The sequence below is a fragment of the Pituophis catenifer genome, unplaced genomic scaffold (assembly GCF_029215685.1).
Source record: "Pituophis catenifer annectens isolate HBS135680 unplaced genomic scaffold, rPitCat1.0.hap2 SCAF_2, whole genome shotgun sequence".
NCBI classification, from domain to species: Eukaryota; Metazoa; Chordata; class Lepidosauria; order Squamata; family Colubridae; genus Pituophis; species Pituophis catenifer.
This window is the reverse complement of record NW_027256882.1, coordinates 276,782,311-276,809,064: the sequence shown is the minus strand read 5'-3', so window position 1 is coordinate 276,809,064 and position 26,754 is coordinate 276,782,311. Positions and strand designations below refer to the sequence as shown.

General features: G+C 42.1%; 2 protein-coding genes across 2 annotated transcripts; one reads left to right on the top strand and one right to left on the bottom strand.

Annotated features, from left to right (window-relative positions):
• Positions 1 to 108: 108 nt before the first annotated feature.
• Positions 109 to 18,611, top strand: TTC23L (tetratricopeptide repeat domain 23 like). The gene is made up of 10 exons (XM_070935954.1): positions 109 to 228; positions 4,324 to 4,447; positions 7,488 to 7,650; positions 10,340 to 10,465; positions 11,432 to 11,609; positions 13,437 to 13,545; positions 15,664 to 15,791; positions 16,391 to 16,540; positions 17,244 to 17,326; positions 18,510 to 18,611. The coding sequence occupies exons 1-10, from the start codon at positions 109 to 111 to the stop codon at positions 18,589 to 18,591; spliced, it is 1,263 nt and encodes a 420-aa protein (XP_070792055.1). The 3' UTR covers positions 18,592 to 18,611.
• Positions 18,441 to 26,669, bottom strand: RAD1 (RAD1 checkpoint DNA exonuclease). The gene is made up of 6 exons (XM_070935955.1): positions 26,591 to 26,669; positions 24,848 to 25,115; positions 24,200 to 24,308; positions 23,074 to 23,332; positions 21,933 to 22,031; positions 18,441 to 20,735 (listed from the first exon to the last, which is right to left on the bottom strand). The coding sequence occupies exons 2-6, from the start codon at positions 25,040 to 25,042 to the stop codon at positions 20,552 to 20,554; spliced, it is 846 nt and encodes a 281-aa protein (XP_070792056.1). The 5' UTR covers positions 25,043 to 25,115; positions 26,591 to 26,669; the 3' UTR covers positions 18,441 to 20,551.
• Between the last annotated feature and the right edge of the window lie 85 nt (positions 26,670 to 26,754).

Sequence of the window (26,754 nt, the reverse complement as noted above, 5' to 3'; positions counted from 1 at the left end):
TGCCTGCTCTTCCTTTCCCCATGAACAGCCTTCTCAGACCTTCCCCAAGGTCAGTTCCAAAGGCTTCATACTTATTGAAGGCTCAAAGGAAACACTGGATCTGAGCAAATGGATACAAGGGATACCGATGGGGAAAATCAAGAAATGTGGGCCCAGCTGATGGCCCCTCCAGCAGCGAAGCTGATAGAAGCACAGAAAAGAGTAGAAAGATTTGCTGAAGGAAAAGAGGTATGTTGATGCATTTGCTTCCATAGCTGTGTGCAGAGGAAAAGTAATGAGTTGCTGTAAATGCAATAGTGGTAGAACAGAAACACCTTAAGGTATTACTTTTAACGTATGCTCAGACTCTGCCAAGGAATGCAGGTGTTATCTATAAATTCTTTAAAATATAGCACCTGGTCTTAGACCAGAGGTGGGTTTCAGCAGGTTCTGACCAGTTCTGGAGAACTGGTAGCGGAACTTTTGAGTAGTTCGGAGAACCGGCAAATACCACCTCTGACTGGCCCCGCCCCCATCGATTCTCTGCCTCCCGAGTCCCAGCTGATCGGGAGGAAATGGGGATTTTGCAGTAACCTTCCCCTCGAGTGGGGTGGGAATGGAGATTTTACAGCATCCTTCCCCTGCCACGCCCACCAAGCCACACCCACAGAACCGGTAGTAAAAAATTTTGAAACCCACCACTGTCTTAGACCTCTCTAGGACTTCTCCCTACTGAGTTCACCTGAGTTCAAATTTCTTCTGGGTCAGAAGTGCCCCCAAGGTAATCCAAAAACTCAGGATGAATGTCAAGATGGACGAAGCCCTTCTTAATTGTATCTCTGTATAGACACTCTACTTGCTCCTGTAACAGAATGACAGTTGGAAGGGATGTTAGAGGTCTTCTAGTCCAACCCTCTGCTCAAGCAGGAAACTCTATACCATTTCAGGTGAAGGTTGTCCAATCTCTATCTAAAAACCTCCAGTGTTGGAGCACCCACAACTTCTGGAGGCAACTTGTTCCACTGATTAACTGTTCCAACTATCAGGAAATTTCTCCTTACTTCCAAAATGCGGCCGCGCGGGTGGTTATGGGCACAACTTGTGCCCACGTGACACCCCCCCTGCGTGAGCTGCACTGGCTCCCCGTGGTCTTCCGGGTGCGATTCAAGGTGTTGGTCACCACCTTTAAAGCGCTCCATGGCATAGGACCCGGGTACCTTCGAGATCGACTTCTGCCACCAATAGCCTCCCACCGGCCAGTTCGCTCCCACAAAGAGGGTCTCCTCAGGGTGCCATCGGCCAAGTTATGCCGGCTGGCGACACCCAGGGGGAGGGCCTTCTCTGTGGGAGCCCCAGCCCTGTGGAATGAACTGCCCCCGGAAGTGTGTACCTCCTGTGCACTCAAGACCCTGTTGTTCCGCCAGGCTGGACTATTAACATAATAATTTAAATTGGGTGTTTTAAATTTCTGGGGTTTTAAATTAAGCCGAATTATTTAATAATTTTAAATTATTTTAATTGATGTTTGTCTTGTGCTTTTAATAGGCTGTACACCACCCTGAGTCCTTCGGGAGAAGGGCGGTATAGAAATAAAATTATTCTTATTCTTATTCTTACTTCTAGGTTGCTTCTCTCTCCTTGATTAGTTTGTATTCATTGTCCTGTCCTCAGGTGCTTTGGAGAATAACTTGACTCCCTCTTCTTTGTGGCAGCCCCTTAAATATTGGAGCACTGCTATCATGTCAACCCTAGTCCTTCTTCTCATTAAACTTGACATACCCAATATCTGCAACCGTACTTTGTACGTTTTAGCCTCCAGTCTATATTTTTAAAGCTTCCAGTTTTGTAGATCCTACTTGGCCATTTCCCCACTACTACCGTGTTTCCCCGAAAATAAGACAGGGTCTTATATTGATTTTTGCTCCAAAAAATGCATTAGGGCTTATTTTCTGGTTAGGTCTTATTTTGGGGGAAAATATAATACTAAATGTATCCATCTGGCTGACAATCTTCACTGGGGCTTATTTTGAGGGTAGGGCATATATTACGAGCACCCTGAAAAATCATGCTAGGATTTATTTTCCGGTTGGGTCTTATTTTTGGGGAAACAGGATAGTTTAAAGGATAAGCAAACCACTTCCCTTGTATCAGCAAAAGGGATGGCCTTCCTCCATTTCTTCATCCAAGTCATAAACTCCAACCTGATTCTGTAGTATTTATGGTGATTCAGTGCCAAGGTACTGACGGCTGTGCTAAAGTACTCCCTAGTTCCCAGCCCCTCTGAAGTTGGCTGTCTACCCTTTTGTTACTGTCACCAAGTTACACCTTGGGTATAATCACATCTCTGGCAACACCCAGATGGCAGCTATCTAATCTACAGTATGAGCCGAGGTGGCGCAGTGGTTAGAGTGCAGTACTGCAGCTACTTCAGCTGACTGCTAGTTCAGCAGATCAGCGGATCAAATCTCACTGGCTTAAGGTTGACTCAGCCTTCCACCCTTGCGAGGTGGGTAAAATGAGGACCCAGATTGTTGGGGGCAATATGCTATTTAGTATACTGTCTTTGGTGTAAGCCGCTGTTGTGATTCTGACCCCCGAGCCCGTCTTATCAGAGGGAGAAGACACCGAAAGTGAAGGAAAGGAGTTGGCAAGGCCTCCCTCTCCAAGACCCTCCTCTCTGGCAATGCCTCAGGTGTCCTCCGAAAGCCAAGAGATAGGCCAGGAGCCAGGCACTTCCGAGCAGCTGCAGTTAGACAGTGACGGAGATGAGTCTTGGCTGGATCCCCGACAGCATCGGAAAGACAAGCGCGCACAGCAGAGAAGGAGGTGTGTCAGAGATTAAGCTGAGTCACTGGACCACACCCCACAGGGGATAAAAGGGGGTGTGGTGGTCATTCAGGCCTTGTGATGGACAAAACTGAAAAGCTAGCAAGTCATACTGCGTTTCTGGAACTTCGTTATATGGACTGAACTTGACAATTCTTTGGCTTTGTGGACTTATTTTGGTGTATCGGGTGGAGGAGAAAAACCTCCCTTTGTGAGTAAAGTCTTTGGCAGGCAGCTACTGGGTTGCTGCCAATTCTGTTATCTCAAAGGAATTCCTGACTGCTGGTTTTATTAACTCCTGTCTGACTGCTGGTGTGCGTGTGTGAGACGGGGACAGAACAGCCACCCAGAATCCTCGGAGAGTGGGCGGCATAGAAATAGGAATAATAATAATAATAATAATAATAATAATAATAATAATAATAATAATAATAATAATAATAATAATATGCTCTAAAAAGTCTGCAAGGCAGCATACATTCACAATTTTATTGCTGTAGTGGGATACTGTCAGATTCCTCAAGAAAATCCACTTTTAACATGCACTTCAGTGTAGTGAAAGGAGACTGGACCAAGAGAAAACCAGCTTCTTATCATCAAGAAGGAACATCTGCATTCTCAGGGCATTTGTGGATAGGAATTTAGAGTCTAGACCAGAGTTTTTCAACCCTGGCAGCTCTAAGAGAAGTGGACTTCAACTCTCAGAATTCCCTAGTCAGCTCAGAATTTGCCATACTAGCTAGGGAATTGTGGGAGTTGAAGTCCACAGGGTTGAAAAACGCTGGTCTGGATCAGTGGTGGGTTTCAAAATTTTTTACTACCAGTTCTGTGGGTGTGGCTTATTGGGCATGGCATGGCTTGGTGGGCGTGGCTTGGTGGGCATGGCTTGGTGGGCGTGGGAGGGGAAGGATACTGTAAAATCTCCATTCCCACCCTACTCCATGGGAAGGTTACTGCAAAATCCCCATTTCCTCCCAATCAGCTGGGACTTGGGAGGCAGAGAATAGATGGGGGTGGGGGCGGGGCCAGTCAGAATTTTTACTACGGGTTCTCCAAACTACTCAAAATTTCCACTACCGGTTCTCCAGAACTGGTCAGAACCTGCTGAAACCCACCTCTAGTCTGGACTATATATTACAATGAAGAATCCCTTCTAAATCGGTGTTTCTATATTTAAATGAGAGTGGAATGAAGGCACAACAAAGATTTATATGCCATCCAGCCCTTACAGGGTTAACCATGGTATGTGAGGAAGCGGTCAAAGAAGACAAAATCATAGCCATCACAGCTTGTTCTAAACCCTGTTCCTTTTACAGGAGCAGACTTAAACAAGCAAGCTGCAACCTTGGTTTCAGTAAAAGTGAGAAAGGAATGCAATTGTCGTATCATTTATGCCTTGAAAATAACCAGAATTGGATTGTTTGTGTTTCAGCTCAGAACTGAGTAATATTTGTGGGTGGGTATGCTAGGTAGTTACAGTTGAAATAACAAATTATCCACATAAATATTCTTCTCCAGGTACATAAAGCCTGCAAGGAGCTGATGCAATGCACAGTCCTCACTAGAATTATCTATGGAAACCAGCATTGGAGATTAGCAGAAGCTCTTGCCAATCTTGCTTATGGCTACCTTACTCTACAAGGTAAGGCATTTTTTGCCATGATCCCTCCAGGAAAAAGAGATCTAAAATGCTATGGATGCTCTATTTCTAAGGCCAGGCCCTAGCCATGTGATTTACATCCTTTCATTTTCTTTCATTTTGTTGGGAATGAGTGGAGTTGTAGTCTAACTTTTTAGAAGAGTTCCAAGATGAAAAAGACTGCCCCCCAAACCCATGAAGCTACGGCAATTCCTCTTACTCATAGGAAGAAAGAAATGATAGTTGTTACTGGCAAAATATCAGGAACCTGGTCGCCCCTTTCCCAAGCAACGTATTTTATTAAAAGGTACAAATCATTCATGACTGTCACAAAAACTTATGCTTTTTAATAAGCATAACCTTTTCTGTCTGTCAGAAAAAGGCTACCAGACTCCTGATTTCATTCCTTTTAATGCCAGCTCTTTTTTTTTTTACAAAATATATTTTTATTTTAAAAAATCTTAATATAAAATGTAAATATAACTAAAGACAATGAAAAAAAGGAAGGAAAAGAATAGGGGAGATAAAATGAGGAAAGAGAAAAATGAAAACAGAAAACAGTGATTTCCCATATTTTTTGTAACCTACCTAATAAAGTTACAGTATATATATTTTTTTACTTATACCAAATAGTAACTATTTTCTGTAGCAATAACCCACTGAATCCCCAACGGCATCCCTTCTGATGTATTTCAAGAAGAATTGCCATTTTCCTCCTATCCTGGCAACATTAACTTGCCTTTAACACAGGGGTGTCAAACTCAAGGCCCATGGGCCGCATCCGGCCCACCAGATGCTTAGCTCTGGCCCGCGGGGCCACCCTGGAAACAGCGAACTGGCCTGTGGTGCCTCTATCAGTGAAAACGGAGTTCGGGAGGGCCTCGTGGCTGTCGCAGCTGGAAAAGGAGCTCATACACTGGCAGAGTGCTTGGGTCACCACAGGCACCCCCCACACGAGTGACATTGAGCTGGCCATGCCCATCCTGGCCACGCCCACCCCAGCCCCCCAAGGTCAAACACAACCCTGATGCGGCCCTCAATGAAATCGAGTTTGACACCCCTGTTTTAACACATAACAATTGACCCAAAAATGGTTGATCTACTTTTATTTTATCCCTACTTTATTATTTTTAAAAATAACTCAAGGTAATGAACATTCCTAATACGCCTTCATACTCTTTTCTCCACAATAACAACCCGGTGAGATGAGATGGGTTGGGGTGAAAGAGAGTGGCTGGCCCAAAGTCACCCAACAAGCTTTCCTGCCTAAAATGGGACTAGAATTCAGAGTTTCCTGATTTCTGGACTGGTGCTTTAACCATTGGACCAAACTGGCTCTATGTGGCCACTAGGAGTTGAAAATGACTTCAAATGTACTTTTTTCAAGAGGCAACTAGACTTTCTGGAGTTTTTTTTTTCTTTTTCTTCTTCTTCAGTCTAGTTGCCTCTTGAAAAAAGCACCTTTGGGACAACCATGACCTGGATGACTGAGAATCTCCATAGACATTTAAAATGACTAAATGGTACATCATCAATCAATCAGGGAAATTAATTACTATCTAATGCCCATCAGCTATGGTCTTTAGCCTGAGACTCTAGTAGGTATGAGAACTAAATATATTTGCTGAGTATCAATAAACCAAATGGCACACAAAAACTAATGCACATTACCACTCAGAGAAATATCAGGTTCCCCTCTTACCAATAGCCAATGGCAGAAGACCTGCAGACTGTAGGCAATGGACAACTTTGATGTGAGTATTCTCAAATCTCACCCCAGAATCAGAGTTGAATAACATCATGACTCTCCTCTCACCACCTTATAAGGAACTGCGACCTTTTGCAAGGATAGCAGTGGAAGAAAACAACAATCCCCAGATGTTAAGAGAAGAAGACTTTTACATTAGCAAGCATCAACTAAGATGAGTCACTCTCAAGTGCAACGGAGGAGAAGAAGAAGAAAGGTGCAGGCAACTCCAAGAATAGACATTGAGAAGGAAAAATAACAGGGAAGGGAAAATACGAGTCAGCAACCCGGATCCTGAAATCTAAATAACTGTACCTTAACCAAGATAGAAAATTACTAGATTGTTGATTGGGGTGCATGTTTCCAAATGCGTAGCAGTGATCATTCAGCAGGGATTATTCCAGGGGTTTACGGCTGGAGTTGGAAAGAAATACCTGGCTGTTGAAATCCTGCCATCTAGTGTCTATTTTATAATTTCATCAAAGAAAACGCTGGGCTGGGCTGGGCTGGGCTGGGCTGAGCTGGGCTAGAATAGAATAGAATAGAATAGAATAGAATAGAATAGAATAGAATAGAATAGAATAGAATAGAATAGAATAGAATAGAATAGAATGCAATGCAATGCAATGCAATGCAATGCAATGCAATGCAATGCAATAATGCAATGCAATAATGCAATGCAATGCAATAATGCAATGCAATGCAATGCAATTATTTATTGGCCAAGTGTGATTGGACACACAAGAAATTTGTCTTTGGTGCATATGCTCTCAGTGTACATAAAAAGAAAAAGAAATACATTCATCAAGAATCATAAGATACAATACTTAGTGATAGTCATAGGTTACTAAATAAGCAATCAAATCATACTAGGAAACAAATAAAACAATATAAATCGTAGCAATACAAGCAACAAAGTTATAGCCATAAGTGGGAGGAGATAGGAAATAAGAAGGATGAGAAGAATAATAGTAATGCAGCCTTAGTGAATAGTTTGACAGTGTTGTGGGAATTAGTTGTTTAGCAGAGTGATGGCATTCAGGAAAAAAACTGTTCTTGTGTCTAGTTGTTCTGGTGGGCAGTGCCCTATAGCGTCGTTTTGAGGGTAGAAGTTGAAACAAATTATGTCCAGGATGTGAGGGGTCTGTAGATATTTTCACAGCCCTCTTTTTGATTCGTGCAGTATACACGGGCTTACAGTACTAAAACCCAAGCCAATTCATTGAACGTTTTGATAGGACAAACGACTCTGTGCTTCTTTCTATTTTTGTTCACTCATTTTATTAATTATTCTAGGTCTTCCGTGTCAAGCTACGCACCATGCAAATTCAGCAAAATATATCCTCCTCTCCCTAAGGGGTGATACTCCTCCGGCATCCTCAGAGGAAAAGGGAACTGTTTTGAGCATCTTTGTGACAATCTACTACACCTTGGGCATGGCAAATCTGATGCAGAAAGAATATCCTTGCCAGTGGCCAGAACAAATGAGTTGGGTATGGGAAGCACAAACAAAATTCTTTTGCACAGCTGTGTCCTTCACCAGATAGCTCAGGGTCTTTCCATCAGTGGGGGTAAAGCAGTGCTGGGATATAAGGTTGATGGTTTAGCAATATAGAAATATAAACAATTAACCAAATAAATACATACTGGGTGGAATGTAGTCTGGATTCCCAGGAGGGAGGGGCTACATTCTAGAGCAGGGTCAGGGGTCGGCTTCAAAAATTTTAGCAAGGGGTTCTCTGCCTAGTTGCTGGGTAGGCGTGGCCATGGTGGGCGTGGCCTAGTCAGCCTCCTGCATCATGGTGGGGGGGGATTTTTGCCCTCCCCAGGCTCTGGAGGCTTTCCTTGAGGCTCTAGGAGGGCAAAAACGGCCTCCCCAGGCTCCAGAGGCCCTCTGGAGGCTAGAAACGGGCCCTGAACGTCTGTTGTGGCCCCGCCCTCTGAGCCTGTCCCATCGGAGGAAGAAAGCTCCGAGCATGAGGAAGAGGAGTCAGCCAGGCCTCCCTCTCCAGGCCCCTCCCCTCTGGCACTGTCTCAGGTGCCGGCCGAGGGAGAGGAGATTAACAGAGAGACAGGTGGCTCGGATGAGAGCGAAGGAGAAACATCATTCCTGGACGCACGCCTCCGAAGGCGTGATAAACGATTGCAGCAGATCAGGAGGCGTGCTAGGGATTAGAACTGAGTCACTGGACCACACCCCAGAGACTATATAATAGAGGGTGGTGGCCAGTGATCCTTGTGACGAACAAAAAGTAAACCTTGGATAGTCACTAAAGCCTCGTCCGGAACTGCTGAGAGAAATATTATTCTGCTTGGACTTTTTGTACGCTAAGTATCTTATCTTTCTGTTTTGTGGAAATAAACGCACTTGGCAGACGGTGTGTAAATCGCTGCCAAGTTGGAGATAAGACCTGGGTGTGTGCCAAAGTGTTTCCTTAACCCTCGGCTGGCTGTGTTTGTGTGTGTGTGTGGACAGGGACAGATCAACGTCCAGTAGGTGCGCCCTGCTCTTACCTGCATTCAAAACGGGCCGTAAGGGGATGTAGGTAAGAGCAGGGCGCGCCTACTGGACGTTCAGGGCCCGTTTCTGGCCTCCAGAGGGCCTCTGGACTCCTGGGAGGGGCGGGATGGGGTGGGTGGGGCCAGTCAGGAGTGGGATTTGGGGGTTCTCCGAACTGCACAGAATCTTAGCTACAGGTTCTCCCGAACCCCTGTGAACCCCCAGCAGCCCACCCCTGAGCAGGGCTGTAAAATTCCTGGCCCGCGGGCCCAATGGGTTACACGCTGGCCATGCCCACGCCTGGTTTAGTGAAGGGGGAAAAAGTCCCGATACATCATGTGACGCCGCCGTGACAATGTGAGTTTGACACCTGTGATCTAGACAATCAAGAGGCAGCTTGGTTGAGAAGAGTTAAGCTGTTTCTCCATAGGTGTTCTCACAGTATATCTTTAATAATGCAAGTAGTTTGCTTTAGTTTGGCAAGATGTATGTCTATAAGTGAGAAACAATCAAGGAAACTGCTTAGAAGATACTCAGCATGTCTTGTTTGCTTTTTGGAGCCTGACACATAAATTGATTCAGGCTAGGGAAGAAGCCTTTCTGTCTGTAGAAAAAGCCTTGGTCGGAGTCTGCTCCAGATGATCACTCATCCGCCCAAGAATTTAGGCCTTTGCATAGGAAGCCACAGTAATTCACAGCAAAAGATAGAAGCTGTTATACAGATTTAGCAATCACTAGAGGGCGCCAAAGAGATGCAGAAAGTGTTTAACTGCCATCTACTGGTTTCCTAGATTTTTGCAACTCAGATCTGAGAGGTTTAGCATTATGCAGACCTGTCCTATTCCACATGAGAGAAGGTCTCAAGTCTTTCTGCTGCCAATCCTCTCTAAGGGACGGTTGTGTGTGGTAGCCTTGGACATCGGAACAGGCCAGCTCCTTATTTTATTTCTTTCCTTGTTTGTTCAATTTATATTGTTGTCCCCTTGCCAGGGACTCTGAATGTAACACAAAGTGTTTGTGTTGCTTTTTCATTTAGTCGCATTGGATTCTGTGTGCCCCCTACCCACCTGACAATCATTTGCCAGGATTGTCTTTCAGCATTGCTTCTTGGTGTATGTATCTGACTTACCTGCAAACTCATTCTCTGCTCTGCTGTATTTAAATTGTGTAGAGTTTAAGACTTGGGTAACCAAAAAGCTAATAATCCAGAAGCGCCCTGAATCTAAAATATAAAATAAATAGGATAATTCTTATGCACAATATCAGAGTCTACGTAGGAATGTGCAGTGGTAGCCTGCATCTTCCTTTTATTTCAATATGATTTATACCACATTTCCTTATGGAAATTCAGGCACCAAACATCTGTCACCAGTGTCAAGAATAAATGAATTGTCAGAGTCACAAAACTGCATCATTCAAAAGTTTTATTCTTTGCACTGCTTCAGGATATACTGATTTATGTTGCCATTAACTAGAGAGCATAAATTGCCAAACCATGCAAAGGAAGAAAAATAGTTTCAGATCTGCCAAAATAATTGGAGTCCAAATCAACAGCGTAAGTTCCTCTTCTGTTATTTTTGTTTGTTTGTTTGTTTGCTTGCTTGTTTTAAATGAACTTCCATTATTGATTTTTCCTTGACTTTTCTACTGCCAAAGAATGTTACTGCAACCTGCAGAAGGCTGACAAATGTCTGGAAGAACTGCAGGAGTTAGTTTGGAAAGGAGCTGCTAACCTTAAAGTATGCAACAAAGACATTATTGTGGCACTTGGCAGGTAAGCAAAAAAATGTGGACTGATAAATAAGGGCACAGATGCATTATATGAACAGATTAAGGACAGAGGTGACCGATGGGCCCACATATACAGGTACGTATATCCTTGGCTTACAACAGTTTGTTTAGTGACCATTCGAAGCAGGGGTGGGTTCTAAAATTTTTTACTACCGGTTCTGTGGGCGTGGCTTATTTTGTGGACATGGCTTGGTGGGGGGGGAATGTGACTCAGTGGGCGTGGCCAACTTTTTTTTTTTACTTTTAAAAGCATTTTTTCTACAACCTTAAGAGGTTGCAGAAAAAAATGCTTTTAAAAGCCTCTGACGATTCCAGCTGAGCCTCACGATCAACAGAGGCTTTTGTTTTTTTACTTTTAAAAGCATTTTTTCGGCCGAAGAGGTTGTAGAAAAATTGCTTTTAAATGTAAAAAAAAAATGCTTTTAAAAGTGGGTGGGGTAAGCGAGTGGCGACCAGGCTGGGGACCGGTTCGGGGATGTGGCCAGCCAATGTTATTTACCGGTTCTCCAAACTACTACAAATTTTTACTACCGGTAAAAAACCGGTGCGAACCAGGAACAACCCACCACTGATTCGAAGTTACAATGACTTAAACTGACCAGGAAATGACTCCTTTCTGAGTTTTGAAATTCTATATCTTTAAAAAGACTCCATTGATTGTGATATGCCAATCCAAACAAAGTATTGTTAGAAGCATCTCTGAATCTTTTAAAAACATGTTTTCCTAGATTTATGTCCCATATTTCCTCCAGAGACTGAAGGCCACATAACTAGCATTTTTTACCTTGCATTCTTCTCAAACAATTGCTCTGTTCGATAAACTGGACCAAAGTCAGGGAACTTCTCTGAGTGAAATTAGACTTGAACTAGATTCCCTCCAGTGAATGCAGCAATTTGGCAATTGCACCACAATCCAGCTGCTGTTTTTATTTTTTATTTTTGTCCCTAGGGCAAGTCTGCAGAAAAACGAATTAGATTTGGCATCCAAGTATTTTGAGAAGGCCGTTGATTATCTCATTTCAGCTGAAGGAGATGCGGCTCCAGAACTGATACCTCTTTATCAAGAAATAGCCAAAATCAAACAAATGAAAAAAATATATGAAAAAAGCATTTCATATGCATTACAGGTAAAGGCCTTTTTTTTTTTTTTACTTAATTGAAGAATATTGGGAAACTTCATCTGGTGCAAAAAGGCAGTTATGTGTGTTCCTCTAGATCAGGAATGTCTAACTTGATTTCACTGAGGGCTGCATCAGGGTATGACCTCGGGGTGTGTGTGGGCGTGGCCAGGGTGGGCGTGGCCAGCTCAATGTCACTCATGTCGGGGGCACCTGTGGTGGCCTGAATGTTCTGCCAGCGAAAAAGGACTCCTGAATCCCAGACTCCTGGCTTCCTGCAACCCTCTGTCAGCGAAAACAGAGCTTGGCAGGGCCGCGTATATTTTCGGGCACCCGAGCTCCATTTTCGCTGGCAGAGGGTTGCAGGAGGTAATTGCAGCCAAAAATGGAGCTCGGAAGCCCATTTTCACTGTGGGCCAATCAGGGGTGGGTTCTACTTATCTTTACTACTGGTTTGTAGCAGGGCTGCGCGCATGCTCTAAGCTTCTGCACATGTGCAGAAGTGTTTTGATGATGTTGGGTTCAGTGGGTGGAGCCTCCAGCCGGTTTTACTACCGGTTCTATAGAACCGGTGCGAACTGGGGGCAACCCACCATGGGGGCCTATCCTTTGCTATTTCCAGTGCGATCCTACAGGCCAGATCTAAGCACCCTGCGGGCCAGATTCCGCCCGCAGGCCTTGAGTTTGACATCCTGCTCTAGATCACACATTACACCTCTGCCAGCTATATTAGTTGCCAGTTTTTCCTCCGGGTCAATTCAACGTGTTGGTTTTGACCTTTAGAAGTCCTATATGAAATGGGATTATATGTTTGAAATAAGGTTGGCCAATAACAAAGAACATTCTTGCATTTGATTTTTTTTAACAATACTGATGTTAAACTCCACCTCCCCACCCCCCCATCCCCCACAGAATATGTGCTGAGGTAAAATCCTTTCCCAAAGCTGTGATTCTGTGGGAAGGCTCCACATTGGGGATTAGAACAGGACTCTAACTTTAGGATGGTGAAAAAAGTTTTGAGAGCCATGGTGGCACAGTGGTTAGAAGGCAGTATTGCAGGCTAACTCTGCAGTCCACTGCTGGGAGTTCAATTCTGACCAGCTCAAGGTTGACTCAGCTTTCCATCCTTCAGAAGTTGGTAAAATGAAGCCCCAGATTGTTGAGGGCAATTTTCTGACTCTAAACTGCTTAGGTAAAGGTAAAGGTTCCCGTACATGTGTGCTAGTCATTTCCGGCTCTTGGGGCGGTGCTCATTTCCATTTCAAAGCCAAAGAGCCAGTGCTGTCCGAAGACATCTCCGTGGTCATGTGGCAGGCATGACTAAACACCAAAGGCGCATGGAGCGCTGTTAACTTCCCACCAAAGTGGTCCCTATTTTTCTATTTGCATTCTTTACGTGCTTTCGAACTGCTAGGTTGGCAGAAGCTGGGACAAGTAATGGGAGCTCACCCTGTTACGCGGAGCTAGGGATTCGAACTGCTGAACTGCCGAGCTTCTAATCGAAAAGCTCAGCGTCTTAGCCACTGAACCACTGCGTCCCTCTGTAAAGTGCTTAGAGCAGAGGTCTTCAAACTTGGCAGCTTTAAGACTTGTGGACTTCAACTCCCAGAATTCTCCAGCCAGCCTAGCCTAGCATAGCTGGCTGGAGAATTCTGGAAGTTGAAGTCCACAAGTCTTAAACCTGCCAAGTTTGAAGACCTCTGCCTTAGAGGGCTGTAAAACACTATGAAGCAGTGTATAAGTCTAAGTGCTGTTGCTATTTGAGGGAATGGACTGCCAGATAGCATGTGATAGTTCTTGGTTTGTGAACTGGAAACATCCATCTCTTTCCTTTAGGCTCATTCTGTGTCATTAGCTCTCTACCAGAAATTTAGCCCTGAAGTTGGATCTGCAGCATTATTCCTGGGAAAGGCTTATGCTGCCACAGGAGAAGAGAAGCACGCTGGTAATTATGGAATAAACCCATCAGATAAATATTGATGAATAGTCCCTGTCTTTTTAAAAATAACTCAACAAGGTGGCAAACATATGATGGCATCAGCAAAGGAGGACCCTTCTGGTTAATGTTTTCAGTAACTAGGACAGGGCTGGGCAATTATTGCCCTTTTATGAACTGTGGACTTCAATTCCCAGAATTCCTGAGCCAGCATGCTGGCTCAGGAATTCTGGGAGTTGAAGTCCATAGGTCATAAAGGGGCCATAGTTGCCCAGCCATGAACTAGGAGGTTCTTTGATTAATGGTGCTAGTAGATTAAGAAGAAAACAAGCCATGAATGAGAAATATACAGCCCAGTAAGAACTGGTTCGAAGCTGCCAAAGACACTGACTTAAATTTCGGTGATTTCCAATCTTGTTATAATAGGAAAACCATACTTCTTGAATATTTCGATGAGCATTAACAAGATCATACTGTTGGAAGAAATGTCCATCTGGGTTCAGTTCCCAATTGGGGAAAAAGACACTGGAAACATGGAGACTGCTTGGAAAGATGGTTTAATGATGGACAGGAATCACATGGCTTGAGTTCCTGAACAGAAAAGGCGATCACATGCTTCAAGATGTTGGGTGAAGAAAAAAAAGGGCCGAGATGCTGATAGTCCCTTGGTTTTATACCCTCTCTTGGGCCCCACCTTAGTGTTTCCTGTTCCTGTATAAGAAATGTATCCTGATTGGTTGTCAGACTCCCAGGGGGCGGGGGTCTTAGCTAACTTTGTAGATTTGTAGGTTGTCTCCCAGGCTTGCTTGAGCCTGGCTCAGACCTTAATGACCCATTGACAAAGGTGGGGGGAATGAGTGAATTGGCTCTGTCCTTGATGGCCCATTGACAAAGGTGGTGAGGGTGGGGGTGGGGGGGGAACAGGGAGCTGCTTTGTCTTTAAAACATGTTTCTCCATTTCTCATCCAGGGAAATATAATATTCTACCTTTTTAATATTTCCTAAAATATTTAATTCTTCTAGGAGAGGAGTGGGTTTTAACTTCCTACAAGACTAAGAAATTATGGGATGTTATGGTGTTACATTCTAAAGCTCCTATGCATATACATAACGCCAGAGACGTGTCAGAATGACTATTACCAATGAAGCTGACACACTCCAAACCAGGGGTGAAATCCAGCAGCTTCTGACAGGTTCTGGAGAACCAGTAGCGGAAATTTTGAGTAGTTCGGAGAACTGGCTGGCCCCAGAGTCGCATGGGAATGGAGATTTTGCAATATTCTTCCCCTAGAGTGGGATGGGGATGGAGATTTTGCAGTATCCTTCTCCTGCCATGCCCACCAAGCCACACCCACAAAGTCACACCACGCCCACCAAGCCACGCCCACAAAACTGGTAGTAAAAAAAATTGGATTTCATCACTGCTCCAAACTCAAAATGTTTGAACTGTATATAAAATAATTCTCCACCTTCTTAAGATGCTCCTCCTCCTCTTCCTCCTCTTCTTCTACTTCTTCTTCTTCTTCTTTGAAAAAAAAGATGCTCTTCTTTTGGCTTAGTCAGTGAGACACCCTCTCTACTTACATACATAAATTTAAAAAGACAATTTTAATCTACCTTTCCGGCTTGGAGTCTTTTTGGGCAAGGCACATTGGGCTAACAGACCTGCCATGGCTTACAGCTAACACATACTTAATATTACTTTCTCCTCCTGTCTCCTGGCTGTGTGGAAGATTGGTTGGACAATGACTGGCTACTATGTGTTTATTTTTTTTTTAAATCTTGTGTATTTTATTGTAAACTATCTAGAGCAGGGGTCTCCAATCTTGGCCACTTTAAGACTTGTGGACTTCAACTCCCAGAGTTCCTCAGCCAGCTTTGCTTTGAAGTCCACAAGTCTTAAAGTGGCCAAGGTTGGAGACCCCTGATCTAGAGTCATGTAAAAGTGAGACAGGCAGCTACATAAATCAAATGAACGAATGGATAAATTTGTACTTCTTTTGGCATAACAAAATGACATCCAATAAAAGAAGGAAAGTGAAATTAACTAATCCATACAACTTCCTTATACTGATTTGTTTTTCCAAGATACATTTCATACAAAATACACCGCACTTATGTTTCTAGAGCCTGCTGAAAAGTATTTCAACGAGAGCTTGGTAGCCTACAAGGAAGCATTAGGAATGGATCATCCTCAGACAATCAATGCCCTTAAAGTTTTCAGCAAGTGGCTTGGACTTGCTGGAAAAAGAAAGGTAATCGGACATCTGCTGGGATACAGCTGTGTAACTTTTGGCCCTGCAAAGGCTGCAGGGAAGGACAGAGGCCCTCACAGCCAACAATAATAATCAGCTTGGAGGGATAAGATCGTTTCCCCCCCCCCAACTGTAGTTATAACTGGGATGGGGGAAAATCACAGCTGGATTGGGAAGGGCTATTCCCCTGCGGGGAACTTATCTTTTTCTCAAGCATTATATGGATAAAAAAAAACCTCTTTTGGATTGGAAGAATTCAGCTCTGTAGAGTATAAAGAACTGAGGTCATGATTTCAAGAAACATAATGAATGAGCCATAACATTAAAGGTATTTAACGTAAGAAGCCATAACCTATGAAAGTCTAATATTTAGCAGGATCAAAGCAAGAGGGCTACAGCTTTGAATTGCTGCATAATTCGTTGTTCACTAGAGAGAAAAGACTGGCTATATTTCAAAAAGACATGTATGGATGAATGGGTGGATGAAGAGAAAAGTTCTACAGTAAACCCAAAAGGAATGAGCATAAATAAGCGAAGTATTTGTGTTGGAGAGGACAGAATTTATAAAAATATTTTAATTTTTTTATGATTTCTTTCAGCAAGCCTATGAATTACTCAAAGAGTCCTTTAAAACTCAACAAAATCCCTGCAATGATTTTAATAAGCAGGCGGCTGAACGGTTATATATTATGGGCTGCATTTGTCTAGCGGAGGAGAAAATAAGGGAGGCCTATCAGCTGCTCAGTAAGGTAATTACTAAGTTAAGTTATAACTATAAGTTATTTTTGGCTGTTCACCGCCCTGAGTCCGAAAGGAGAAGGGCAGTATAGAAATTTAAATAATAAATAAATAATAAATAAATACTATCATGAATGAATGAATGAATGAATGAATGAATGAATGAATGAATGAATGAAAAGACCATCTTGGTGGTTGGTAGAATGTTTTGAATTTAAAATATCTCATAGTTGTAGGCATATCGTTTTGAATGCATGATATTTAGGAATTTAATTTTTATTAAGAGCTGGTCTTGTGTCACAAAGTTGTTCCTAATGTTTGCATTTAAATTTATTATTGCAAGGGCCTCCAAGTTCAGTCTGTCAACAAAAACTTCATCCTGGTTGCTTCATCAACAAGAGAGCAAGGCTAATGTTATAGTAGCTCTAAAGCACAGCCTTGGTTTTTAAGATTATTTTTATATTTCAAAGGTGGCTTTAAAAGAAATTGGTATCCATAAAATAGCCACAAGGAATTATTATTTATTTATTTATTTATTAATCAAATGTCTATACCGCCCTACTCCCGGAGGACTCAGGGAGGTGAACAGCCAAGATAAAATACAGATAATACAAATATTAAAAGTCCCTTAAAATTATTAAATATTTTGGCCAAAACACAGATTAAAACACCCAATTTATAATTAATCGTCTCTTGCATTTTGAACCCATGCAGTGTGTACAGATTCAGATTGCTATTTATGGGTCCCACCACAAGAAAACTAAAAAGACACAAGAGCTGCTAGATATGATGGATAGGTAAGTTTTAATATTTTTAAAGAACTAGGATTGGAGGAGGATATGCACAATAGATATCCAGGCTTTGTAGCAACAAGGTTGGGAAGGCTGTTTTGAGGAGTGGGCTGCTGGGGGTTCGGCAGAACCTCTAGCTAAGATTCTGTGCAGTTTGGAGAACCCCCAAATCCCATTCCTGGCTGGCCCCGCCCACTTTACCCCTCCCCTCCCAGGAGTCCACATGTGGCCTGTTTTGGATGCAGGTAAGTGCAGTGCACGCATGGAGGTTCGGGGAGGGTGATAAACAGGCCTACTGGAAGTTCAGGAAGGCTGGAAACGAGCCCGTTTCCGGCCTCCAGAGCCTGGGGAAGTAGTTTTCGCCCTCCCAGAGGCTCAAGGAAAGCCTCCGGAGCTCAGGGAGGGCAAAAACGCCCCCTCCGCCATGGTGCAGGCCGACTAGGCCATGCCCACCATGGTCACGCCCACCCAGCAACTGGGCAGAGAACCCCTTGCTAAAATTTTTGAAGCCCATCCCTGGCTTTTTGACTGGGAGACAATTCATGCACCATTCTGCCAAGCAAAAAATTTAACATTCTTCTTCTAAGATGGTGCACAGAACTTTCAGTCAATTTGCATTTGTTTGTGTGCATTAAGAGATACACACACACGTGCATTGCACTCGCACTACTATGTTAACTACCATTATCAAATGTTACCTCTTTGTGTCCAGATGTGTTTTTGTTAGAAAAAGCAGGGTACCATTTTTAACTTCTATTTATAATGTGGATTGATCTTCTAAAGTGTTAGTCCGGTATTACCAAAATTATTAAGTACCATTGTACCAAACCTGTAGCATTTCCTGCTTTGGAACATGGGCGCTAAAGCTCCTAAACAATAATCCAAGAAAAGATAGTGACTGAGTTCATGCTATCTTATGTCACTTTTCCAAAAACTTTGTTGAAAACAAATTGTAATCCAATTTAGAGAGCATCAGTCTTCAAAGAAAAACCAGAGTGTCCAGTTGCCTCTTGAAAAAGCACCTTTGGGACAAATATGACCTGGATGACTGAGAATCTCCATACATATTGTTAGCTTAATTCCGCTTTTTAAAGAACAAATGAAACAGAGCAGTATAATCTGATTAACTGATTCATTTATTGATATGTGCCCGTTAACTGTAACATTTTCTTTGCTATTTTTCCTGCAGGCTTCCAACTGAACAGAAATTGACTAAGTGTCTAAAACAGGATAAAAAGGCAACATTAATTTTCTCCATCCCAGATCTTTAGGCAACACAGGACTGGAATAGGAGACCGGGAATATACAAGAGAATTTGGCATTTAAATTCTTGATTAAATTTCTGCAACACACTTTTAATATTAATTTCAATTCCTTTTTAGAAAGATACCCATAAACTAGCAGTGGCTAGAATTTACCTTTACAAAGAAGGTGGAGGGAGTGATAGACTCCTGATTTTAACTCTTCCTTCATGACTTGGTTTATGCATTGTGCTACACCAGGGGTGTCAAACTCGATTTCATTGTGGGCCGCATCAGGGTTGTTTGACTTCGGGGGGGGGCGTGGCTAGCTCAGCATCACTCGGGAGTGCCTGTGGCAGCTCCCGAGCGCTCTGCCAGCAAAAATGGGTTCCTAAGGTGGAAGCTGGCCTCCTGCAAACCTCTGATATTGAAAACGAAGCTCGTGAGGGCCACCCATGGACCTCCCGACTTCCGTTTTTGCTGGCAAAGGCACCAAGGGCCGGTCCTTCGCTGTTTCCAGGGCAGCCCCGTGAGTCCGATCTAAGCCCGCGGTCCTTGAGTTTGACACCCCTGTGCTACACCATAATGCAGGTCATTTAGTTTGGATTTAGTTTATTGCAGAAGCTCAGCCTTAGGATATGACCCAGCATTTAAAATGAGCCAAGCATGATCAGCACACTCACACAACTTTACTATGAAAGGATGCACATATCTTGATTTGTGGCTTCCCTATAAAAGTGTTTCTCAACCTTGTTAACTTGAAGATATGTGGACTTCAGCTCACCGAATTTTTTTACTAGATACACATGCCAAGGTAAGGTAGATTCCCCATTTGGTCATTTCTTTGGCCAATTCTTTGGCCAAAGTAGGCACATCAGCTTCTCTGTCCATTGAAAGTCCTGTCAACTAAGCTTGGGTTTTCAATGGTAGTACTGATTTCCAGGGTTGGTTGGTGAGCAGAGGAAAGGATGACTAATAGTTAAAGGGGTTGTTTGTTTTGTCTATAATGTTTATTCTTATAATGACACTTAGCACCTAACTGAATTTTAGAATCATCTCTTTAACTTAGTTAATAGGTTTCCATGTTACTTTTTTTTGCCATGAGAAAAAACAGGAGGGCCAGATCATATAAATTGTGCGGCCCCCTTCATTTTACATCCAACCCCCCCCCCCAATACTCCACTGAATCATTTTCCAAGCATATTGATGACCTATTTTTTAATAAAATGTTGAGAGTTTCTTCTGTCCTAGCTTCTAAATGGTGGTGCTAATTTCTTTCTTCTGTTTGATTGGATAGAGAGGCAGCCTGAAAGAGGGGAGGGGTCCCCCTAGTTCAAAATAGGAAAAATGGAAAGGAGATTGCCTGTTACCTTGACAAAAAAAAAAAATTAAAAATGACATTTAAAGTTATTTCTGAAAATGTATTTTGTGGTATATAAAATGGGAAATATAATCCATTCAGAATTTGTGATACTTTCTAGATTCAAATATAAAGTATATGATACAACACAGTTTTGCCAAATCTTCCACCAGAAATGAGTTAGTGGCTCATTTTGACATACAACCAGTCTCTCTTTCAGCTCTGTTTCAGAGGCTCATTTCTAGCTTGTACGTTGGGTATGTAAGCTCCGCTGTTACAGGTGTCCCTTGTAATTTTTATTTTCAGATAACTGAAATAAAAATACTTTTTGGCTTTATCCTGCCTTCCTTTTGGAGGCAAAGCAAAAAACCCTTGCCGGGGAAAAAAAAAGTGCATTCTCATTCTAGAACCTGACCCTCCGTATTACACACATTCCTCCAAGGGTATTTCCAGCAGCTTTTTCAAAGCATACTGTCTCCATCTGCATTTTTCATCACCCTAATGTTAAAGAAGCCAGGTGTGGCTCAGGAAGGTTCTGATCTCTGGTCTTTCAATTGGGTTCCTCTTGTTCTGTTTTTTTCCTGATAGCTTTGAACTAAAACAGTTTACTCAGGTATTAATTCATTATAGCTACAGTTCTGCTTCTGCCACGTCCTCATCGGGACAGCAGTAATATTCCACAAAGCATATCTCTCCATCTTCGTTCCTTATCATATACTGCAATGAAAGAAAACCTCGGTTATCTGTCCGAATGGATACCTTGCAAGACAGAGCTAATGCTTTAATGGACGGCTTGAGTAATGATATCTTGTACCTGTAAAAAGGAAAGGCATAATGTCAAGTATATCATCAGTAGAAGTAGCTGCCATTGTCTGAGTTCAAAAACCCACAAGCCTACACAAACAGTATTACTAAGGGCAAAAAGTGGATTGTCATCCTTTCTCCTCATGCTTTGTTTTCAATCCAAGCGCAATTTACCCAGCATTTAAAATGAGCCCAGTGTGATTAGCACACTCACACAACTTCACCCTGGAAGGACACACCTATCTTGCTTTGTGGTTTCTCTGTAAAACTGTTTCTCAATCTTAGCAACTTGAAGATGTGTGTCAGGCCTGGAAGCCATCTTTTGCACTAGGCCTTCAGCCCTGCCACATTTACTGCTGTGGGAAACTGGGAGAGGGGATTGAATGGAGCATGGGTGATATATAGTCCATAATAACATTCCTTTCTCAAGAAGTCAAGGACAACTTGCCCTGCACCTGGAAGGCTGGACCTGGGAGGCATTCTCCAGTTGGGACGATGTTTGATTGGACCATGTGATGGACATGTGGGTATTGGGCAGGGACTTGAACTTTTCTTTGGGTGGGGAAAACCTGGAAACTTTCAGATTCGGGTTTTCCCAGATGTGCCAATTTGACATCTCTAATAAAATGGAACTTTGAGGAACTTCAAGCCTCGGAGTCTTTTTTCGTTGAGGGAAGTTACTTGGAACCCTGACATTGTGTGGACTTCAACTCCCAGAATTCCCCAGCCAGCATGGGAAATGTATTCAAACTCCCACAGAAAACCATGCTCCCAACCAAAACTGACTGGACAAGCTACTATATATAAACAGGGAGCAAACCCCACATCACTACTAATGTCACATAGTTGGCTAATTAAATGTCTGCAAGTTCAGAGAGCACCAAGGACTCCACAGATCAACCCTGAGGTGCATATATTCCTTTTCCCCCAAAAGTATCCAAAATCACACAGCACTGAACATCCTTGCTAGATTTCTCAATATCATTTCAGATTTAGGGCCTTTAAAAAAATGTTTTGACTGTGCAGGATGGCATGTATGGCATTCAATATCAAAAAACACTGCCGATCCTGCTACAAAAATTCCAATTAAGCAATATTGATCACCTTTCTGGCCGGGGATATGCAGTCTAGGATAAATAAATATTAAATTCTTTGATACAAACGGTCACTGTAATGCTTTGAAGGTAAACGCATTGGTGTAGCTCACCTGTTTGTTTGTGTTTCATTACAATGAAAGGCTTCAATAAGGTCAGAATCTTTGGGGTAATCCAGGTGAGTGCTTCCGGCATCCCCAAAAGTAGATAATCTTAAGAAGAAAAGATGTACCAGACTAAATAACAAAAATAGCAATATCCCATATGTAAACACAGCATTTGACAAAATTGAGCAAACCTACTTCAGAATGTGTCATTAACACTCCAAATTACTGAAAAATTATGCCTAGCATTGAAGTCTGAAAATACTAAATATTTCTGTCTAACTGCTGAAAGACATATTAAGAGAAAGGAAGACAATGGCTATTGCTGGACTTCATTTTCATTTTGGGATTAGTAGGATTTAAGGAGCAAAATAAACTTAAGTCTTGCGGAGTCATGTGACATGCATTATGCCCATTAAAAAATTAGCAAAGAGTAAAAAAAAAACCCTATTTTTTCTCTTTTTAAGTACTGTGTTTCCCCAAAAATAAGACCCTATCTTATATTTTTTTGAACCCTGAAATAAGCACTTGGCTTTATTGCCATGCGCTCAAAAGCCCAATTGGGCTTATTATCAAGGGATGTCTTATTTTGGGGGAAACAGGGTAGCAAGATAGTTCTTCTACCACTACTAAAAAAAAACATGTTTGTACTGCTTTATCACTAAAGGAAGTATGTTAAATTTCTGGTTCCTCTCAATCACATTCCAAGATGGAAAACAGGTTCCTCCTGGGCGTCTCTGCTCACATCACCAATCTCAGCACTACATTCTCTGAAGGCCTCGAAAGCATAAACATCTGGAAGACCAGCTAGAAAAAGGATGCTCATGGTTAATCTACTCTGACTTGGCAGCTCTCCAAAATCTCAAGCTGTAGCTTTACTACTGGCTAATTAGAGGTCCTTTTCAGATACAATTTTCCACATACTGTACATAATTGGAAAAAAGCCCTGCAATTCAATAGGACTTACTTTTAGATAAGTGAAGGACTGCTGTGCTAGAGCATAATCAAGATTGAATTTTAAATATGCAAAAATATATTCAGCTTTCCTTTCCATATACTCATTTTATGCCATATGTTTGCACTGTGCTTAGGATCACAGTTACCCAATTTTGATATATGATTATCAGAACAGGACAATTATTTCTACTACCTGAAATAAGGTTTGTCTGGAGACATTGTAATCTGCAGCACTTCACTGGTCATATCTAGTTCGGAAAACGCCTCTCTGAGTCCCTCTGACTGCAGGATAATTTTATTTATAACATTAGTACTGCAGAAGTCAAAATCAAGAATCTCTTCAGGTTCCTGAGTGTTGATTTTACATACAGTCACCACCCCTCCTTCCTCCAGGTAGAGGGTTAGAGGGTAGCCATATCCCCGATAACACATCCGAAGGGCTGTTTGAGTTCCTGAAATGGAAAAAAAACCACCCTATTATAATATTGCAACTATTCCTATTCAGTAGAGCTGGGCAGCGTTTGGATTTAAAGCAAAAAAGAAGTTTTGAATGGAAAGGGGTACTCATGTAGCTTCTAACAAAACAGTTGTATCTGTTGCCAGGATTGTGTGGCTGCTCTTTGCAACTGCAGCATGAGCCTGGAAAAATATGCAATTCAGGGTTTGGCAACAGCTATATAAGTGGGCCGTAAGTCTTCCAAAACACGTTTCTGCCTTTCACTCTGAAACACATAATGCAGGGGTGAGTTTCAAAACCCATTGCTACTGGTTTGCTTGTGAGTGCATGCGAGCGTGCACGTGTCACTTCTGCGCATGCGCAGAAGCATCTGGGCGGGTGGGCGGAGCTGCCCGCCACTGCTGCTACCAGTTCGCCCAATCTGGGGCAAACTGGTAGCCCGATCCAGGGTGAACCGGTAGCAACCCACTACTGACATAATGGTCATTCTTTTACAAACTTTTGTGCCTTCAAGTCACTGTTGACTATTACTGGCTGCCTGGACAGGTCTCTATAATTGTCTTGGCAAGGTTTTTCAGAAGTGGCTTGCCACTGCCTGCTTCTTAGAGCTGAGAGAGAGTGTGTGACTGGCCCAATGTAACCCTGTTGGTTTCATGCCTAAGGCGATAAGGCAAACTACATTGCAAAATGGCCACATTCCTTCCTGATCAATCCATCAGTAGAACTTTGGAAGTAGATATTAGGCATATTGATATGGGCAAATATAAGGCTTCTTTAATTCAATTCACAATTCAGAATAATTTTCATATAATCGTAAGAACCAAATTGGCATCATTCAGTACAACATAAACTCGCACAATACCTGGCAAAGAATTTGTTCCAAAGATGGTCAAACAGTCCAAAAGCACAGACAGATTGATTCTGAACATCACAGATTCTTCCCGCACTACAAATTCTTGGAAAATTCCAGCCTGTAAATTTACAAATCCAGAAACTATAAGACCAAGTAATATAAAAATGGCACTCTTACTTTCAAAGTGCAATCCGGTGGTGTTTAACAAACAATAGATCAAGCAGAAAAGTGTTTTACAAAACAGCATGCGGAACTGATAATTTGCAATAATAGACACAAGAGCAAGGCTGTGACGATTAAAAGTCTAGTACAAATCCTGTTACAAAGTCACACACAGCAGATCTAGGCAACTATTTATTTTCAAAATACCTTCTCTTGCATATATACAAAAACTACTTGTTATTAAATGTGTATCAAGAAATACTACTGGGATAACATTACAACAGACTCCATGATTCAACCATCTCAAAGTACCTTAAAGAGTTCCCTCTGCTGGAAATAAGATAAGCTGAGATATTACAGCAGGATTGTTTTCATTTATTAGATGTGTCATTTCTTTTGGAAGTCTTATATTGGTTGTCACACACTTTCATCTAATTTTTTTAGTCAAACTAAAATCCCTCGTAAGTTCACAGAAAAGAAATCCAATGGTCTCACCTGAATAAAAGCATTGGCTTGCAAAGACTTTGCATTTTCCACCGTGACTTTGAGTCCATTTGATGTAGCGAAGCAAGTAGCATGGTCTTTGAAATGAATGGCTTTCAAAATATTGGAGAGGTTTTTGACATTATCAAGAGTTGCTACCAGAACATTCTGCTCTTTGCCTGTTTCCGGCTGGGTTGAGAAGGGCATGGCTTCAAGGCTCCCTCAAAGCCCTTCTTGGAGAGCCAAAGAAAGAATCTGGAAATTCTGAAAGAAAAAAACCCTGTAAAAATCCAAACACAGTTAGCTGCACTCATTGTTTTTAAGCAGCAATTATATTATTCTAAGATTCTTTTTAAGCAGCAATTATACTGTATTCTAAGACTCTGTACAGACTTGGCTCCCCCTTAATAAATGTGCCATTCACTTTCCCTGAAATGGGGATGAGCCACTTTGCAAAGGTATTGAGTGTATTAAAGCACACTTGGAATACTGCATTCAGTTTTGGTCACCACGATGTAAAAAAGATGTGGAGACTCTAGAAAGAATGCAAAGAGCAACAAAGATTATTACGAAGAACATATGAAAAACAGTTGCAGGAACTGGGTATATCTAGTTTAATGAAAAGAAGGACTAGGGGAGACATGATAGCAGTGTTCCAATATCTCAGGGGTTGCCACAAAGAAGTGGGAGTCAAGCCATTCTTCAAAGCACCGGAGGGCAGGACAAGAAGCAATGGGTGGAAACTAATCAAGGAGAGAAGCAACTTAGAACTAAGGAAAAATTTCCTGACAGTTAGAACAATTAATCAGTGGAACAACTTGCCTCCAGAAGTTGTGAATGCTCCAACACTGGAAGTGTTTAAGAAGATGTTGGATAACCATTTGTCTGAAGTGGTGTAGGGTTTCCTGCCTGGGCAGGGGGTTGGACTAGAAGACCTCCAAGGTCCCTTCCAACTCTGTTATTCTAAATTCTAAAATTCTCCCTGAAATTCAGGGGCAAGGATTTTTCCAGCTCCAGACGAACCCAGGTGCCTTAGTTTTTATGGACAACACTTAGGGGAGGCTAAAAGCCAGTCCAAAAATCTGGTGCAGTTACTTTGTTTTTTTTTTTTTTGCTCCTTAATCCTGTGGAATGCATGCTTCCTTCTTTTTCCTCTGTTTTAATTTGATTCCTAGATTGTTCAGTACAGTATTTTTTTTTCCTCCCATCACTCTATAACTCTTTTTATACAACCAATTAGGTTTTTAAAAACCATTGTTTTTATTTTATTTTATTTTTTTTATTATTTATTTATTTGAATTTGTATACCGCCCTACTCCCGAAGGACTCAGGGCGGTGAACAGCCAAATAAAATACATATAATACAAATGTTTAAAAAAACCATTAAAATTCAATTAAATAATTGGCCCGGAAAACGAAATTTAAAACACCCCAAATTCATAAGACAAATTTAAAATTTAAAAATTTAAAAAATTTTAAACAACAGTTTAAAAGAGAGGTTAGGCCAGGCCGGCCTGCTGGAAAAGAAATGTTTTGATGGCACGGCGGAAAGCGGGCAGGTCCGGGATCCTCCGTATCTCACGCATAGTGATGTTGCTATTTACATACAGCACCAGAAGCCATTCGGTTTTTTTAAAAGAAATATTATTGGTGATGCTAAATTTAATTTAAAAAAAGATTCTTAAAAAAAAAAGGTAACACGAGTTAAGCCTGTTGTAACATTAAGTTTATTAGGTAATCAATAAAACACGGTACCTTCTACCAACTTCTTTACGGCAGGGGTCTCCAACCTTGGCAACTTTAAGACTTGTTGGACTTCAACTCCCAGAATTCCTCAGCCAAGCAAAACTGGCTGAGGAATTCAGGGAGTTGAAGTCCACAAGTCTTAAAGTTGCCAAGGTTGGAGAGCCCTGCTTTAC

What these genes read in the sequence shown, in the direction of transcription:
- RAD1 (XM_070935955.1), bottom strand. Translation starts at nt 25,042, where the DNA reads ATGCCCTTCTCAACCCAGCCGGAAACAGGCAAAGAGCAGAATGTTCTG. An exon ending in AAGCCAATGCTTTTATTCAG is followed by an intron (nt 24,309 to 24,847) that starts GTGAGACCATTG and finishes GTAAATTTACAG; the next exon opens with GCTGGAATTTTCCAAGAATT. An exon ending in TGGAACAAATTCTTTGCCAG is followed by an intron (nt 23,333 to 24,199) that starts GTATTGTGCGAG and finishes TTTCCATTTCAG; the next exon opens with GAACTCAAACAGCCCTTCGG.
- TTC23L (XM_070935954.1), top strand. Translation starts at nt 109, where the DNA reads ATGGATACAAGGGATACCGATGGGGAAAATCAAGAAATGTGGGCCCAG. An exon ending in TGGCTACCTTACTCTACAAG is followed by an intron (nt 4,448 to 7,487) that starts GTAAGGCATTTT and finishes TAATTATTCTAG; the next exon opens with GTCTTCCGTGTCAAGCTACG. An exon ending in AGGAGAAGAGAAGCACGCTG is followed by an intron (nt 13,546 to 15,663) that starts GTAATTATGGAA and finishes TTATGTTTCTAG; the next exon opens with AGCCTGCTGAAAAGTATTTC.